General features: G+C 45.8%; 1 protein-coding gene across 1 annotated transcript; it reads left to right on the forward strand.

Annotated features, from left to right (window-relative positions):
* The first annotated feature begins 322 nt into the window (after positions 1-322).
* On the forward strand, positions 323-11343 carry TESMIN (testis expressed metallothionein like protein). The gene is made up of 5 exons (XM_007465981.1): positions 323-799; positions 4245-4403; positions 6447-6567; positions 8419-8492; positions 11248-11343. The coding sequence occupies exons 1-5, from the start codon at positions 323-325 to the stop codon at positions 11341-11343; spliced, it is 927 nt and encodes a 308-aa protein (XP_007466043.1).
* The last annotated feature ends 3455 nt before the right edge of the window (positions 11344-14798 follow it).

Below are 14798 nucleotides of genomic sequence, written 5' to 3' on the forward strand. Positions count from 1 at the left end.
GGCGGCTGGACCTCCAGGTCTGCCCCTCGGGAATGACGGACCCCCGCCCCTTTCAGCCCCAGTCGGCCGGTCGGGCCAGCAGGGCCCCTTCTCCGGTCGGCCTCGCCGGGGGGGCGGGACGGGCCCCTTAGGCCGGCCTCTCGGGAGCGGCGGGCCCCCCCGGGTCAGATCCCCAGGAGCGGCGGACCCCCCGGGTCGGCGGCCGGGGCGGGTGGGGGCCGCCGCCTGACTGGGCCGCGTCGTTGCAGGTGTGCGGTCCCCGCCGGATCCCCCTCGCGCCGGGTGCGGGGCGATGCCCGGGGCCCGGGTGCCCCCAGTGGACATGGAAGAGGCCCCTCTGCTGGGCGGCATGTCCAGCCCCGAGGACGAGATGGTGACAGACCTTTTCAGCGCCGAGAGTCAGTTTGTTCCTGAAAACCTTCCCCTGAAAACCCCGGTGGCGGTGAAGCACGAGGCAGACGAGTTCCACGTCTTCAAAGACGCGTACCTGGGCTCCGCGAACCCCAAAGAGCCCCTGCTGCACGCCTTCAACGCCCCGCTCGACGGGGCCTGCAAGGGCAAAGTCAAAATGGAGCTGCTGGTGGATGAGAACGGAGATGAGGAAACGCTCGGGGAGTTCCCGAGTCTTCCCAAGCTCAATCCCCTGGAAGACGCCGTTCTTCCCGCCGCCCAGCAGCCGCACGCCTACAACCTCTACTTCCTGTCCTCCCTGCTGACCCCGCACAGGAGTCCTGCCGTAGGGCCCCTGGGCGCCTGGGCCAGGGAAGGAGCCGCCCACCCCGGCGTCCGCGTGATTCCAGTAAGATCCACGTCGCACAGTACCCCCTGCACCCCTGCCCTAGTGGAGACGGGAGACTTCCTGCTTCTACCAAGATTTTTCTCGTGTCAGTAGCATCCCTGATCGGATTCACTCATTCCCAACAGAGCGCATCCCTTGCTAAATGCGAGATGCATCACCCAGCCAAGCCATTCTACCTGAACGTGAATTAGGTCCTCGGTCCCTGGTTCAAACCTGGCCTAACCCAGCAGAGATCATACAACAAAAGAGGAGGGAAACAAGTAGATTTTTTTCCCTTTTTTTTTTGCAGCCAGGCATGTGGGAGCTTAGCTCTGTAGCCAGGGATCCAACCTGTGCCCTTTACAGTGCAAGCGTGGAGCCCTAACCACTGGACCACCAGGGAAGGCCCTAGAAAGTTTTAAAAGCGGCTTTAGGAAAGAAACCCTAGTGTCTGTGAAAGCAAATGCAGTGGGAGTCTTCACGTGCTCAGCTTTTACATTTTTTCCCCTTTAGATTGATAAGGGTTGTAATTCACAGCCAGGACTCACAGTTAGTACTTGTGTTTGGTGAGCCTTGAAATCAAGGTGTTAGAGCTTCCCTCTGCTAATAAGTGGTTGTTCCTCAAGCATATGTAATATAAATCAGAGTCTACATGAATTCATGGTAATTGTCAGCCAGCTACCCTCTTCTGCTGTGGATAACTACTGGCAATTTTCTGCTTTGTTTTTCTTTGTTTGTCTCTTTATTTTGAACCTGGACACTGGGCAGTGAAAGCACAGTCCTAACCACTGGACCGCCAGGGAATTCCCCTTTTCCACTCTGTTTTTGCTGAAGCTAAACAAATCAATTTTTAAAGGAAACAAAGGATCCGTAAGGAAATGTGCCCTGGCCCCTCAAAAGGATCTAGTTTGGAAAACTAGATTACTCAGCTGTTAAATCATTTTAGTAAGTCATAAATTAAGCTTTTGTGGAACATTTTTGAATTGGTGTTGAGATGGCTGGAGCCTGACTTTGTTTGCATATCATAAGCCGTAGCAGCAGGAGCTTAGATTTGTTTTCTGGTGTTCTTTGCGCATAATCACTGCTCCTTAGTGCACAGGAAAGGTGGGGAGGAGAGGCTGAGGCCTAGAGAAAGCAGAGAGCGTACCTAGTCCCACCAGCTTTCAGCTGGTGCAGAGGTCTTCCTTGGAATCTTTTTCAGATGCCTTGAAATGTCAGACACTCCATTTTGCTACCAGACCAAACATGTGCCCCGGCACCTTTTGCCTGTTGGTTCTAGCACGGCTCCCTTCCTGTACCAAGGGGACTCAGTGAGCATTCACCAGAGCAGGAAAGGAACTAGCTCATGTTAAAATAGTAAATTCTCTTTAAATGTAATTCAGTTTTAGCAAAATAAGGGAGACTATTTGGATGATATTTCTTTGTTTTTTTTTTAATTTTTATTGACAATTTCCTAATTCATTAATAAAATGAAAAAGATTTAGCATGGACATGTTTGTCTTTTAAACAGAGTGGAATTATTTTTCAGTAAATATTCAGGGTTAATTGCTAATTTCCTTTTTCTAGAAATTCATTCCCACATATTGACCTCTGTTTATTCTGTAAAACTAGGATTATACTATACTGTAAGTAGTTCAGATATCAGTTGCATGGAGCTGAGGAATTGATATATTTACTGTATAAGTATTTGTTAATTACAGGAAGATAAGTTAAATCTAAACTTTGATGATGTGGGACTTCCCTGGTGGTCCAGTGGGTAAGACTCCGTGCTCCCAATGCAGGGGGCCTGGGTTCCATCCATGCTTGGGGAACTAGATCTCACATGCCTGCCTAAACTAAGGGTTCCAATGCCACAACGAAGATCCCGTGTGCCGCAACTAAGACCCGGCACAGCCAAAATAAATAAATAATTTTTAAAAATAAAAATAAACTTTGATGATGTGTACATGACAAATTCCCCAAAGCAGAAAGCAGAGGAAAATTGAAAACTTTCTACGTTTCTATAAAATTTGAAATATCTAAATAAAGTTATAACTTGAAATATAGCTAAATTTCCTCTGTCTTTTGAAACATTTATACCTAGATGCTAGTCTGCTGTGCTAAGGGATTTGGCAGTTCATGAAAACTATTAATTGTTTAGATCCCAGATTTTAAGTTAGACGATCTCCAAGTTTGGAGTCAACACCCACACTTTGAAAGATAGTTGTCTGTGCTGTGATTTTATATGAGGTCTTCAGAAAGTTGCCATAGAATCACTCTTCTTTGAAGGACTTTATGACCTGCCTCCTGGCCTCTGGGGAAGCTCACCTGTACTCTCTAATAGGCAGTCTGGGCAGGTGGAGGTTAAGGAGGGGAGGGAGAGATGATGTGAGTGCAGGTTGACTGCTGCTTCCCAATCCTCCGCACATTATCAAATCTTAAAAAGAAGCACCCTGATTTTAAAACACTAATGGTTATTATTTTTTTAGTCATCGACTTTTTAGTTTTTTAAATTCTGTTGATTTTCAGTAACATCATTGGTATCTCTCCCTATTTTTGGTAATTTTGCCGGGGTGTCACTGAGTCATTGCAGAGGATAGCTTAAAAACAAAGTTAAAGTTGGCAGTTATTCCCTACCCTCACTGTTTTCATGTTAATTATTGTCCAACCATTCAGTTAGGGAAGCACTACTATTTAATTATAAACATTACTCTAAATACATTGTAAGTTACCATATAAATATTACTAAAACATCAGCAAGAATGTCAGGCTTCTTGATGAAAAAGCCAAACGATAGACTAGAACATTAATACAGCCTAATGAGTGTGCTCCGAAAGTGGCCATAGAGGAAGCACCATTTCACAACAGAGGAGCACTATTTCACGCGGTTTTAAGGAAGGTCCCATGAGGCAGCCAGCTCCTTTGGAGTAGGGGGCTGTCGAGGAGCTCAGGGGGCAGCTGACCAACTGCAGAATCTTCTCAAGCTACTTATACTGTGTTTTTGAAGCAGCAAGAGGGCCACGTTAAAATCACATCTCCACACCTCGTGGGCAGATGGCCCTTGTCCTCGGGGTCCTTGATCCCCAGTGAGGCTGGTCAGAGGACTTGTCACCCCATCTTGCTGCCCCAGAGAGAGAATAATAGTTGGGAAGAGAGGACACTAAGGGTAAGGCTGCTCTTTACTTAAAAAATGTAACTTCTAGGGGGCTTCCCTGGTGGCGCAGTGGTTGAGAGTCCGCCTGCCGATGCGGGGGGCACGGGTTCGTGACCCGGTCCGGGAGGATCCCACGTGCCGCGGGCTGGCTGGGCCCGTGAGCCATGGCCGCTGAGCCTGCGCGTCCCAAGCCTGTGCTCCGTGGCGGAAGAGGCCGCGGCGGTGGGAGGCCCGCGTACCGCAAAGTAACTTCTACAAAGAATTTTCTGTATTATGCAACTGTAAAGTACAACGTCCAAAATGTGATTTCTAAAATAACGTTTGCTTTTTTAGGTTGAAATCAAGGAAGCAGGTGGTACTATCACAAGTAACAATCTGGAGGAAGCAACTTTTCAGAACCTTCTGGCCCAGGAGTCCTGTTGCAAGTTCCCAACATCACAAGAAGCAGAGGATGCCTCTGGCTGCTCTCATAAGAAAGACTCTAACCCAATGGTAATTATGCCAAAGAAAATGTGTCTGACTAACATTATATCAAATGTTTGACCCTTACCATTACTAAGTCAGCAGTAATATATTTTCAGTCATTATTTTTCATTCTGTTTACTTGTCGTATCAGCATTTTTGGTTGTCTTATCTATGAAAAGAGGGATATAATTAGAGCCTTTCTAATGTTTCTGTCACGTCTAAGATTCTCATTTCTACTTGATCTTAGCAAATCAAACAAAGATTAGGACACCACTCTCTTTGTTGAGGAGAGAAGCCATAAATGACATCAGTCCATGCAGACCAGCGGTTGGCCCAGGAACGGGGCAGCTGGCTGAACTGCATGGTATGGCATGTTGCTGGGATGGTGAAGCTCCAGTTCTGTGGCTGCAGCACAGAGGCTGCTTTCCTTCCTGCCTGCCTCCAAATTCCTGATACTAACTAACATGCATGTAAGATAGGTAATCAGTAACGTTTGTGGTTTATGCGATATTTTTGCATGTTTGTAATTTCATTTAATCCTCTATCAACTCTGTAGGGTATGCATTGTTTTTATCTACGTTTTATGGATAAGAAAACAGAGATGTTACATAGTCTTCTTGTAAGTGGTACGTTGAGGACTCCAGGTCTCGGTGTCGTGAGGACTGGGAAGTGGGGGGAGCTAGGGAGCCCAGCTCCAAGCTTTCTTTTAGCGGAGCCCGGAGAACCAACATCTGCCGTCCCCCCAGCAGCTCTTTATTCCGATAAAGGAGGCCTTAACCCTAAGGCATATACTTTAACTAGAAAATACTTGAAAATGAGCTCGTCATAAACTTTGGCTTAGCTGTGGCATACACCAGTACTCGCCTCTGTCCATGGTTCTCAGGCCCATGGGTTCTGAGAGCAGAGCTGTTCCAGGACACCTGGAGCAGGTGAGCAGGATGAGAGCTCCTCCAGTTCCACCAGCCTCCTGAGTAATGTTAGAAGGCTCCCAGGAGGGACAGGGCAGAGCCCAGAATTGCGCAATAGGCAGGCCTGGAAGGTCCACTCCGAGCCTTTCCCCCCAGTTTGTGCACCTGTGTGTCTGTGGCTATAACTTTATCCTCTACATACAAATAAAATCCAACCAATCATGAATGCTGGCCTCTTACCCACCATCAGCGTGATCTGAAGGTTTGACCCAGTGATCAGTACCTCATTAACGTAGGCTCTGTGTGTGTTTTTTTGGTAACATTGATCCTTTATGGTTATTTGGGTTTTCCTGTCTAGGAAACCCAAAGGCAACCTAACAGCAGAAGCCATAGCTTCTCTGGGTATCTGTGGTTTTACCATCAGAATTAGAAGCTATGCGCAAGCAGAAACAGTGACTTCTCTCACCTTCATGTCCAAGCTGCCTCGCTGTGGACAGGGCTGACTGGTGTGGTTGACCGGCCAACTCACCCGGCTCACTGAGGACGTATTTATGGTCGGAGCCCAACTAGGTGATCTTAGGGTTAACCTTTCTAAACCGCACTTGTAGGAAATGAAATAAGTGGGTATTTTAAAAACACCCTACATGTTAACTAATAACATGTGCATGTGGCAGGAAAGAACAACTGCCGTAAAATTGACGATTATTCTAAGTATCTGGTCAGCTACAGAGATGGAGTCGGGGGGCAGAGTACTTCGTATAGTTCAATGGACCTGAATGGGGCCGGGTCTGGATCGGCACACTCTCTCCGTTTACGATGACCACAGAGCACGTGGACAGGTGACGGAAGCTCGGGCTCACAGTCACCTGTTCCCTACCCTAAACCTCAAGGGCCAGATACCCGCAGAGAAAGGCGTGAGCAGGAACTTCTCTTAACACACTAAGCACATCTCACAAGACATTTCCCAAGGGTTTTGCCCTGTGGTACTTCCAGAGAGCACGTTATTGCAGGGTAGGAAACTGAGAACATGTCTATAGTTTACCGCTCTCCATGAAAACTTAAATTCTGGATTAAAACTGTGTTCTCAGATTTAAGTTTACTTAGGTTCATATTACTGGATATCTTTTGAAAAATGAAACCTGATCATTATTTTTCATTTTAGGTGCTATGTCAGTTGAAAGGGGGTACACAAATGCTGTGTATAGACAATTGTGGCACAAGAGAACTAAAAGCACTTCATTTGGTTCCTCAGTATCAAGACCAAAATAATTATCTACAGTCAGGTACAAAGTAAATTAATAGAAAAATATGTCATATATCACATGGAAGTTGGTAAGTGACTATGTTTGGCTTTGTATAGAGAGTAAAAGTGAAATTGGCAGTGAGGCAATTTGGCAATCCCCATAGCCCATATGAGTGAGCTAAGGATAGAAAAAAATATCTTTAGAGATTAATTTATGTACATTGTACTGACAATCTCAAATTCTTGGATAGCTGTCCTCTCCTTCTGCTAGTTGCAGAGAGCTTTGTGATCCTACCAGGTGACTGCTTGTACCCATGAGTGCTGTGGCTAGAGGCACCTGGGTTGAAACATCAAGCTTTCGCAGATTGGGCGGCGGGTTGACTGTTCAGATGTGGTAAAAACTGCATATGTTTTAATGTAAACGTTTTCATGTAGTCAGTGAGAACTGCCACCCTGCTTTAATCACCGTGAGTTCTGAAATGACTATATCAAATGCTGATTTATCTGCCATTCATTTACTCAGAAACGTCTTTAAACTGGTGCGATAGTAATAAATGATCTATAAGTACTTGATTACCATCAAATGACTTAGGAATGATTAAAGAAAGGCCAAATGACACAGTTTTAGGATTGTGTTTACAAAGGTTAGACACTAATACTTGAAAACTTGGCACCTATGTGTACTGTATACATAATTGCGTTACTCTAAAGTTTGGCCTAACCAGAGCCTCTCATTATCAGATGATTCACGGACCTTGTCAATAATTTAAATCAGTATTACATCCAAATGTCACATCAACGGGCCTTTGGAGCCCAGTGCAAAAAGAAAGAGTGGGATTCCCATTCCATCCTGGTGGTCTCTTTATCCAGGGACAGGGAACATGCCTTTCAGACATTTACTTTTCTATGGTGCAGAGCACCTTCAGGAGCACTTTGCTGCACACCAGCCACGGCTTCTCCGGCTCCGTTCCCTGCGGGTCAGAGCTGCATCTGCACCTCTACAGGCAGAGAAGGGTTCTTTCCTAATTCCCTTCCTTCTGGAACATGACAAAATCCTAATGCCTTTAGATCACCTACAGAAGGAAGATTTGCATAATGCTCTCCAAGTCTATTTCCTTGTCATGTCATCATAACCGCCCCCCAGCCCAGTCTCCTTTGTTTTGCTGTGCACACATTAAATATCTCCTTAAAATAAATGCATTCTGTTACCGAAGTCTTAAGGTTACATCACTCAAAGGATGCACAAGCCTGGAGCAGGAAATGTGTTCAGCTGGTAGGCAATCAGGAGACTAAGACACATTTCTCCGGCCACTTTGACTCAAACATAGAGTTTCACAGGGACCTTAGTGTCTCAGGGTTGTTTTGCACGGCACGCTGAGGCCAAAGAAATACCTATCGGTTCCAGTCTTAAGTAGTTTGGTCCCAGTAGCCTAATAAGTATTTACATCCTGATTAGTTAGTAACCATTTGAAGAAGAGTGCAGGTAAATTGAAAGTAGTTCATGTGGCGTCCTCCAGATGGCGCTGTGCTCCCCGCGAAAATGTGACATGCCTAGCGCGTCCCTGGTGAGTTCGGGGCAGCACTGGAGGGCACCTTAGCGCACAGCTTGGGAACCTGGGCACTGACAGCATTTTTTAGCATAGCTATCTCTGGAAGTTCGAGTGAAGCAGCATGATGACAAAGAAAAGGGTGTGATAAGTAAAAACAACAAAAAAACCCAAAACATTGACCAGAAAGGTTTTATAGAGAACATAAATAGGATCAAGATAAGGGTCAATGACTTTGCACATGTTCAACTCAAGATACATGATCATTTTTGTACTTTCTTCCATGTGCAAGTGGGAGAGGAACAATATATGCTATCAATTAATTGTAATTGTCTTCCTTACAGATGTCCCTAAACCCATGACTACTTTAGTAGGAAGATTTTTGCCAGTACCAGCAAATTTAAATCTCATTACACAAGTGAGTCATTGTTTTAATTAAAAAAAATACAATAGGGGGCTTCCCTGGTGGCGCAGTGGTTGAGAGTTCCCCTGCCGATGCAGGGGACACGGGTTCGTGCCCCGGTCCAGGAAGATCCCACATGCCGCGGAGCGGCTGGGCCCGTGAGCCATGGCCCCTGAACCTGCGTGTCTGGAGCCTGTGCTCTGCAACGGGAGAGGCCGCAACAGTGAGAGGCCCGCGTACCGCAAAAAAAAAAAAGAAAGAAGAGTTTAAAGCGCTTTTATGATTACACCATAATATGCATAGATTAAATATAATTATAAGAAAAATGTGCTCTTTTCCATAAGTCTTGTTTTTTTTAAATTTTTCAGTTTTGACAGTCTAGGGTTGTATTTTTTAAAATTAATTAATGTATTTATTATTTAATTTTGGCTACGTTGGGTCTTTGTTGCTGCGCGCGGGCTTTCTCTAGTTGCGGTGAGCGGGGAGCTACTCTTCGCTGCGGTGCATGGGCTTCTCATTGCTGTGGCTCATTGCGCAGAGGTGGCGTTTAAAGCCCCGAGACTAGAGGAGATCTCTGAGGCAGTGGGTATAAATAGAGTGAAATATTTGCTGAGTGAGTAAATAAATACTTCTCGAATGATCCATTAGCCAGGAGGGGCAAGGAGTTAATCAGGGCCGGAGATGAGTGTCAGCCTGATGCCATGAGCGCCTGATGCAAGTCTCTGTTGATGCTGCACGTAGGCCTCTACCTCCTTGCCTCCTCCACACCGTGGGTCTTGTTTTGCTAATGGTTTCAGCCCCAGTCAGCAAGGCACACGTTGGACTTGCTTCTCTACCACTGCACTCGTGCACTGAATGGCCCCTTTGGACCAGAGTCTCCCTCTTTCTGCCCCTCCCCTCTTTTCCTTGGCTGTGTTTAGACCTACCTCATTTTGGCTCCCCCGACCTCTTATCCAGTGTGGACCTTGGGGTAATTATTTTAGCAATGCATTTGCTGCAACCCTAGAACCCCTGGCTTCCTTGCCAAACCCCAATTCTGTATATTCTTCAGCTCTTTGCTACTCAAAGTGCATGTGGTGTGTGGACCAGGAGCGTGGGCATCACCAGGAAGCTTGTTAGAAATGCAGGATCTCGGGCTCCACCCCAGACTCACTGACACAGAATCTGCATTTTAGCAAGATCCCCAGGTGACGTGACGGGGAAGGACCCTCTTAGGTTTTATTTCTTCCATCCTAGGCAGTTCGACATTGCCGAGGAAAGTCACGGACTCTAGTATAAAGCTGCCCTAGGTTTACCACTTATGTAGTACTGAAAAGACATCTCTCTTTCTCTGCTTTACTTTGGGGCTAAATAAGCAAAGGAGAAAAAGAGCAATTGTATCTGGTTTATGCAAAGAATTGTCTCAACCCCAAGAACTGTGAAATCCTTTCTTCAAAAGAATGCAAAACTTTGGACTGCCACCTGGAGAATTAGGTGTCTGGGTGATTGCAGAGGAAACAGTTGCAGTAACCTGTGAACACTTCCCTCCAGTAAAGTGAGTGAGAGGAGAGCAGAGCCCCCCAGCTCTCGGCCAGACCCAAGAGGGCGGGTCCTGGGGGTGACTCCTCAGTGGGACTCGGGGTTTGGGGTGGGGGGCGGATTTGTAATGAAGGAGTTGGACCCAGAGCGGTTTCTCAGTGTCTTCAGGCCCCAACAGGGATTACACACAATTTAAAAACAGGCAGAAGAGAGAAAAGAAGGAAGATGAATAAAATGTGTTTTTCCAAGACCATGCTTTTTCTTTCTTTCTTTCTTTCTTTTTTTTTGGGGGGGCTCACGGCTTGTGGGATCTTAGTTCCCCAACCAGGGATTGAACCCAGGCCCTCGGCAGTGAAAGCGCGGAGTTCTAAGTTCTAATTCCCTGGACCGCCAAGGAATTCCAAGACTATGCTTCTTAAAAGCTTATTTTTAAATTTCAAGTTTTCAGGGAGGAAGGGACAAGGATAAGATGTTTAACTGTGATATATACAAATAATCTCAAAACCTAAATTTATTCAACACTTTAAATTTCTTCAAGCTTCTGATAAGAAGAGAATTAGGTCAGTGTTGATTTTACTACCCTTTCCTTTCCCTGTGAGCCATGCTAATGGATAATATAAAGGAAAATGAGAACGGAGAAAGCAAAGGACATGGATAATGCAGAGATTATGACATTGCTTTTGAACTTGTTAAAATTGACTACAAGATTTTTTATGACTACATGAAAAAGTAATTGTTGCCAATGAGACTTCAGACGTCAAGATCTCTTGTGTTGTACTAAGAATATAATAATAATTAAAGAACATTTTTAGCTTACAGAAATTTGTAGTTGAATTTATTTCACAGTTTGTAGTTCATCAAAGTGAAAAAGGTGCCCATTGCAATATCGCCGGCCAGCCAACTGACAGCTGTGTGTACTGCTTGCCAGCTTGTGGATGGCCTGGCCCAGAATCCATAGCCCATTTCCATCTCTGTCCACAGTCAGGGCTTTCTCACCCCAGGGCATCCTGTGGTCAGGCGGGGTGAGATGACTGGGCTGGGCTCCTCCCACTTCTGCTGAAAAGCCTCGGCTAGAACCTGCTCAGGTGTTAGCAGAATCATGGTGGTAATAAGGCCTGGATGAATGTAGAGGGATTGTGATGTAAACCTCTAGAAGAAAAAGAATCATTTTTATCTGTACCTAGGGGCTGACAGGAATAAACTTTCAAAATGTATACTAATTCAAATCATGCTTGCCTTTGACTTTGCACAGCTTGATAATGGAGCCTTACCATCCGTGGTCAACGGGTCTGCTTTCCCTTTGGGATCAACTCTTCCAGGACCACCAAAAATAACTTCGGCTGGGTAAGGATTAAAAGCAATCAGTTGTCGCTTACTTTAATGTTAAGAGTTTAAGAGGCTCTTGGGTACATTTGTGATTTTTTTCCTGAGTTTTAAAATTAGCTTTACCTGCAAACCTTTATGACTTCTAAAATATGATGTTTATGTTCAGCAGTGCACTAACAGTGTTGCTGTGCATGTCTGGTTTGTGGTTGCTGGAAAGACTGGTCTGTAACCTCCATTTGCTTCCACTCTCCGTCCACCGTCCGCTGTCAGTGTTTCAGAGGCTTGCTGCCGTTCCTAGCTCTGTCTTGAGTTCACATTGATTTAAACTTAGCTGCTCTGTTTCTTTTTTGCTGTCATCAACATAAGTAATGGTGTGGCAGGCACTTAATGTCACTTAATGTCGACGGCAGTCTTTATGTGCCTTTAAGGCTGCCTCTGCCCGCTGCCTTCCCTGTTGTGTCAGTTCACGTTCAATGGCAGGGGCTGAGGCACACGGTCTCCAGGTGGATGTGGCTGCTCTTATCTGGGGCCTCGTCTTGCCATTTTAAAGTCATGTCTATAATTGTAACTAATTAAACTAACCAAGCTGGTTGAAACTCTTTGTCGAGTTAAAGAGTAACATTCATGTGCTATTAGTAGATGGGGCAGCCCTTTCTGTTCACGGAACACTTTCGTTGGTGATGGAGATCAGTCTCTTCCTGCCTTCCGAAGTTTTGGGGCACACAGCCTAATGCAGATGTACATCTCAGGACCCGAAAGAAATCAGGGCCGGCAATTTAGGAAACGTAGACTGTAGCCTCTAGACCCTCCGGGCTCCTGAAGTGGCTACCGTCAGGCACATCTCCACCGTGGCACTGCTGAGTGTGAGGACAGTTGTCCGGGGCAGTGTGAGAGGCTTAGGTGGAGTTCTGGAGACTTGCTGGGATTCAGTCAACACTCCACCTCCGCGTCGTCGCTGAAGAGTGTCGGTTGCTCACGTGACTTGCTGCTTCGGTCTTAGCTGTTGGTTGCGGAGCTGGTCGCTGACTCTCGCTCAATTTGATGGACTAAGACTATAGGAGCCTTTCTCCTGCCTCCACTCTTGGCGCCATGGATCAGCGATGGTGTGGTTGCTGTCGCTGTAATTGGTTCTATAATCACGGCTCTTAATGTTTCTGGACAAAACAACTCCGTGGGCAGCCTCTGGATTCTGCCGGCGTGTAATGCTGCCAGCATAGTATCACACCATGTGCCCAGGACGTTCCTATCCGGAAGATACTCACTTTATCTTTCTTGTAATCTGGGAGCATCTGGCCAACAGTATTGCACCGCTATGTGCTTTAGCGTGTCTAGCACATTCGAGGGAATTTGGTGTTTCTAACACTTTAGTTCAAGTGTGCGCTCACAGAGCTACAGTGCCATTTGAGGTTTCTCTGTATTGTAGCTGATACACGTTTGCACAGAGGAGCAGTGGTGAGGGACACAGTCTTCGCTGCAGTGTATTTCTCCTTTTTCCCACCCTCCCCCTGCCTTCTTCCCAGTCTCTACTAGGTCTTCTCTAGTGTGAAGGAATTATGCAGGTCATAAAATATTTTTCTATTGTAAATGATGTGCCAGGAGCAACATGAGCTTTGTTTTTGTATTTTTTTGCTGCAAATAATTACTTGATGTCACACCACTGAATCAGCCAGATGATTTTTATCTCAACATCCATAGTACTGACGGTGTGCTGGAATCTCTACCAATTTATTATTTGTGGTGAGGGAGCTGTCAGAAAACTGTTTGCTGGCTGTTTCATTCTGTATGAGTTCCCAACCATAGCTAATTGGCTAGACCTCTTTACCTCTTTGTTAGGCTTTTTTTTTTTTTTTAAACTTCCACGAGATGAGAGGGTCAAGCTAGGTCTGAAGACATCAGAAAGGAAACTCTGTCAGCCCAACACTGTCTAAACGTTCTAAAACAGTAGATGACGTAAAAGCAGGCCAGCTTGGGCCTTACGGCCAGCAGTGCATATGGGTGAATTCACCCAATCGTCATTCTTTAGAGACAGGTGGTGAACTGGCTAACTTATTAACTACCTTATCATATGAATAAAAATTCACGTCCTGTCACTCTGCATAGCTTTAATAATCTGATTATCAGTCAGGCGTTAATGTGAATTTCGTTACATCATTGATGCCTTTCTTTTTGGTGACATAATGAACATTATAACATGCAAGAGTCCGCTTCTCTGGAAATGTTTTCTTAAAGATGAGGTCATATCTCAGCTGTGGTACAGTTTATTTATAAGGCTTTTCTGAGGCAGAGTTTGTCCACATCTCTTCTAAGCCTTCACTCTTCAGATTGGCAAAAAGAGTAAGTCAGACATTACTATAGAGCCTTGGGAGTTTGTTCCCAGCTTAGTCCATTACAAGGAACCTGTCCCTTTACTGTCCCCTCAGGCGCTCTGTGCTCCTCCCTGATGTGGTGTCTTTGCTCGAGCTGTTATTTCAACTGAAACATCCTTTTGTTGAAAAACAAAAAGCTTCACACTCTTGAAAGTCAACGTCAAGTTCTACTTCTTTCAGAAGCAGTTTGTTTTGTTTTTACATCTCTGTTAAACTGCCCCTGAATTTTATGTCATTTACAATCAGTATCATATAATTTGATAGTTGATTATATGATATCTTCTGTTCTCTAATTTTTCAATTGTGTATATCATCTCATGTCCCAGATTATTTGGTGGATTCCTCTAGAACAGGCACCGTAAATTTAAAAATATATATATATTTTGGTGTTCCCCTGAAGCTCTTATGACGGTCCTGGCCACATGGTGATCTCTTAGTCAGTGCCTGTTGGCATCTTCCTGACACTGTAGGTACTCAGTGAATTGTCCTCTCTGCTTCCACAACTGTGGCAGGTCACCACTGCAGTGTCTCCATGGACCTCCACCTCATTTTTAAAGAGAAGAGTTTTGGTTCCTCTGGACAGGTCGTGCCAGGCCACCCCGTGCCCCATTTTAGAGGCAGGGCTGAGGCCAAGAGCAGTGAAGTCTGTGCACATGTCCCCTTCCCCTGAGCAGCCCATGTGTGAGCCAGGGTGGGTGGGCCAGGAGCAGTGTAGCCAGATCTGCCACCTCCAGGCACCCATGAGAGTAGAAGGCTGCAACTCTCGTCTCTCTACAGGAGAGAACTAGACTAGACGAAGAATAAGTTAATACAGCATTCAGTGACATAGTATGGGGACATAATTTTAAAAACGAGAGACATCTCCAGAAGAAGTAACACTTAGCAGCTCACCCAGGAGTCAGTTACCATTTGCCGTTTCAAATGAGGGAGGACGGGGTCACGAAACAGAAGCAGAGCCGGTGAGAAGAGTGGCGGAGCCCTGATGAGCGAAGCAGCCAGAGCAGAGGGGAGGGTGGGCTGAGCTGAGGCTCGGACTGACCTCAGCCCCGACTGGAGACAGTTGTGTTTGTGAGGGCACGGAGCACAGGCCGAGGGTAGTTCCCGTGCTCTG

Source organism: Lipotes vexillifer, unplaced genomic scaffold (genome assembly GCF_000442215.2).
Source record: "Lipotes vexillifer unplaced genomic scaffold, Lipotes_vexillifer_v1.1 scaffold1094, whole genome shotgun sequence".
NCBI classification, from domain to species: domain Eukaryota; kingdom Metazoa; phylum Chordata; class Mammalia; order Artiodactyla; family Lipotidae; genus Lipotes; species Lipotes vexillifer.

Excerpts from the sequence above, each read along its gene's own strand:
- TESMIN (XM_007465981.1), top strand. The coding sequence starts at position 323 with ATGGAAGAGGCCCCTCTGCTGGGCGGCATGTCCAGCCCCGAGGACGAG. Across the intron at positions 4,404-6,446 it reads AGAAAGACTCTAACCCAATG|GTGCTATGTCAGTTGAAAGG; the intron begins GTAATTATGCCA and ends TTTTCATTTTAG. Across the intron at positions 6,568-8,418 it reads AAATAATTATCTACAGTCAG|ATGTCCCTAAACCCATGACT; the intron begins GTACAAAGTAAA and ends TCTTCCTTACAG.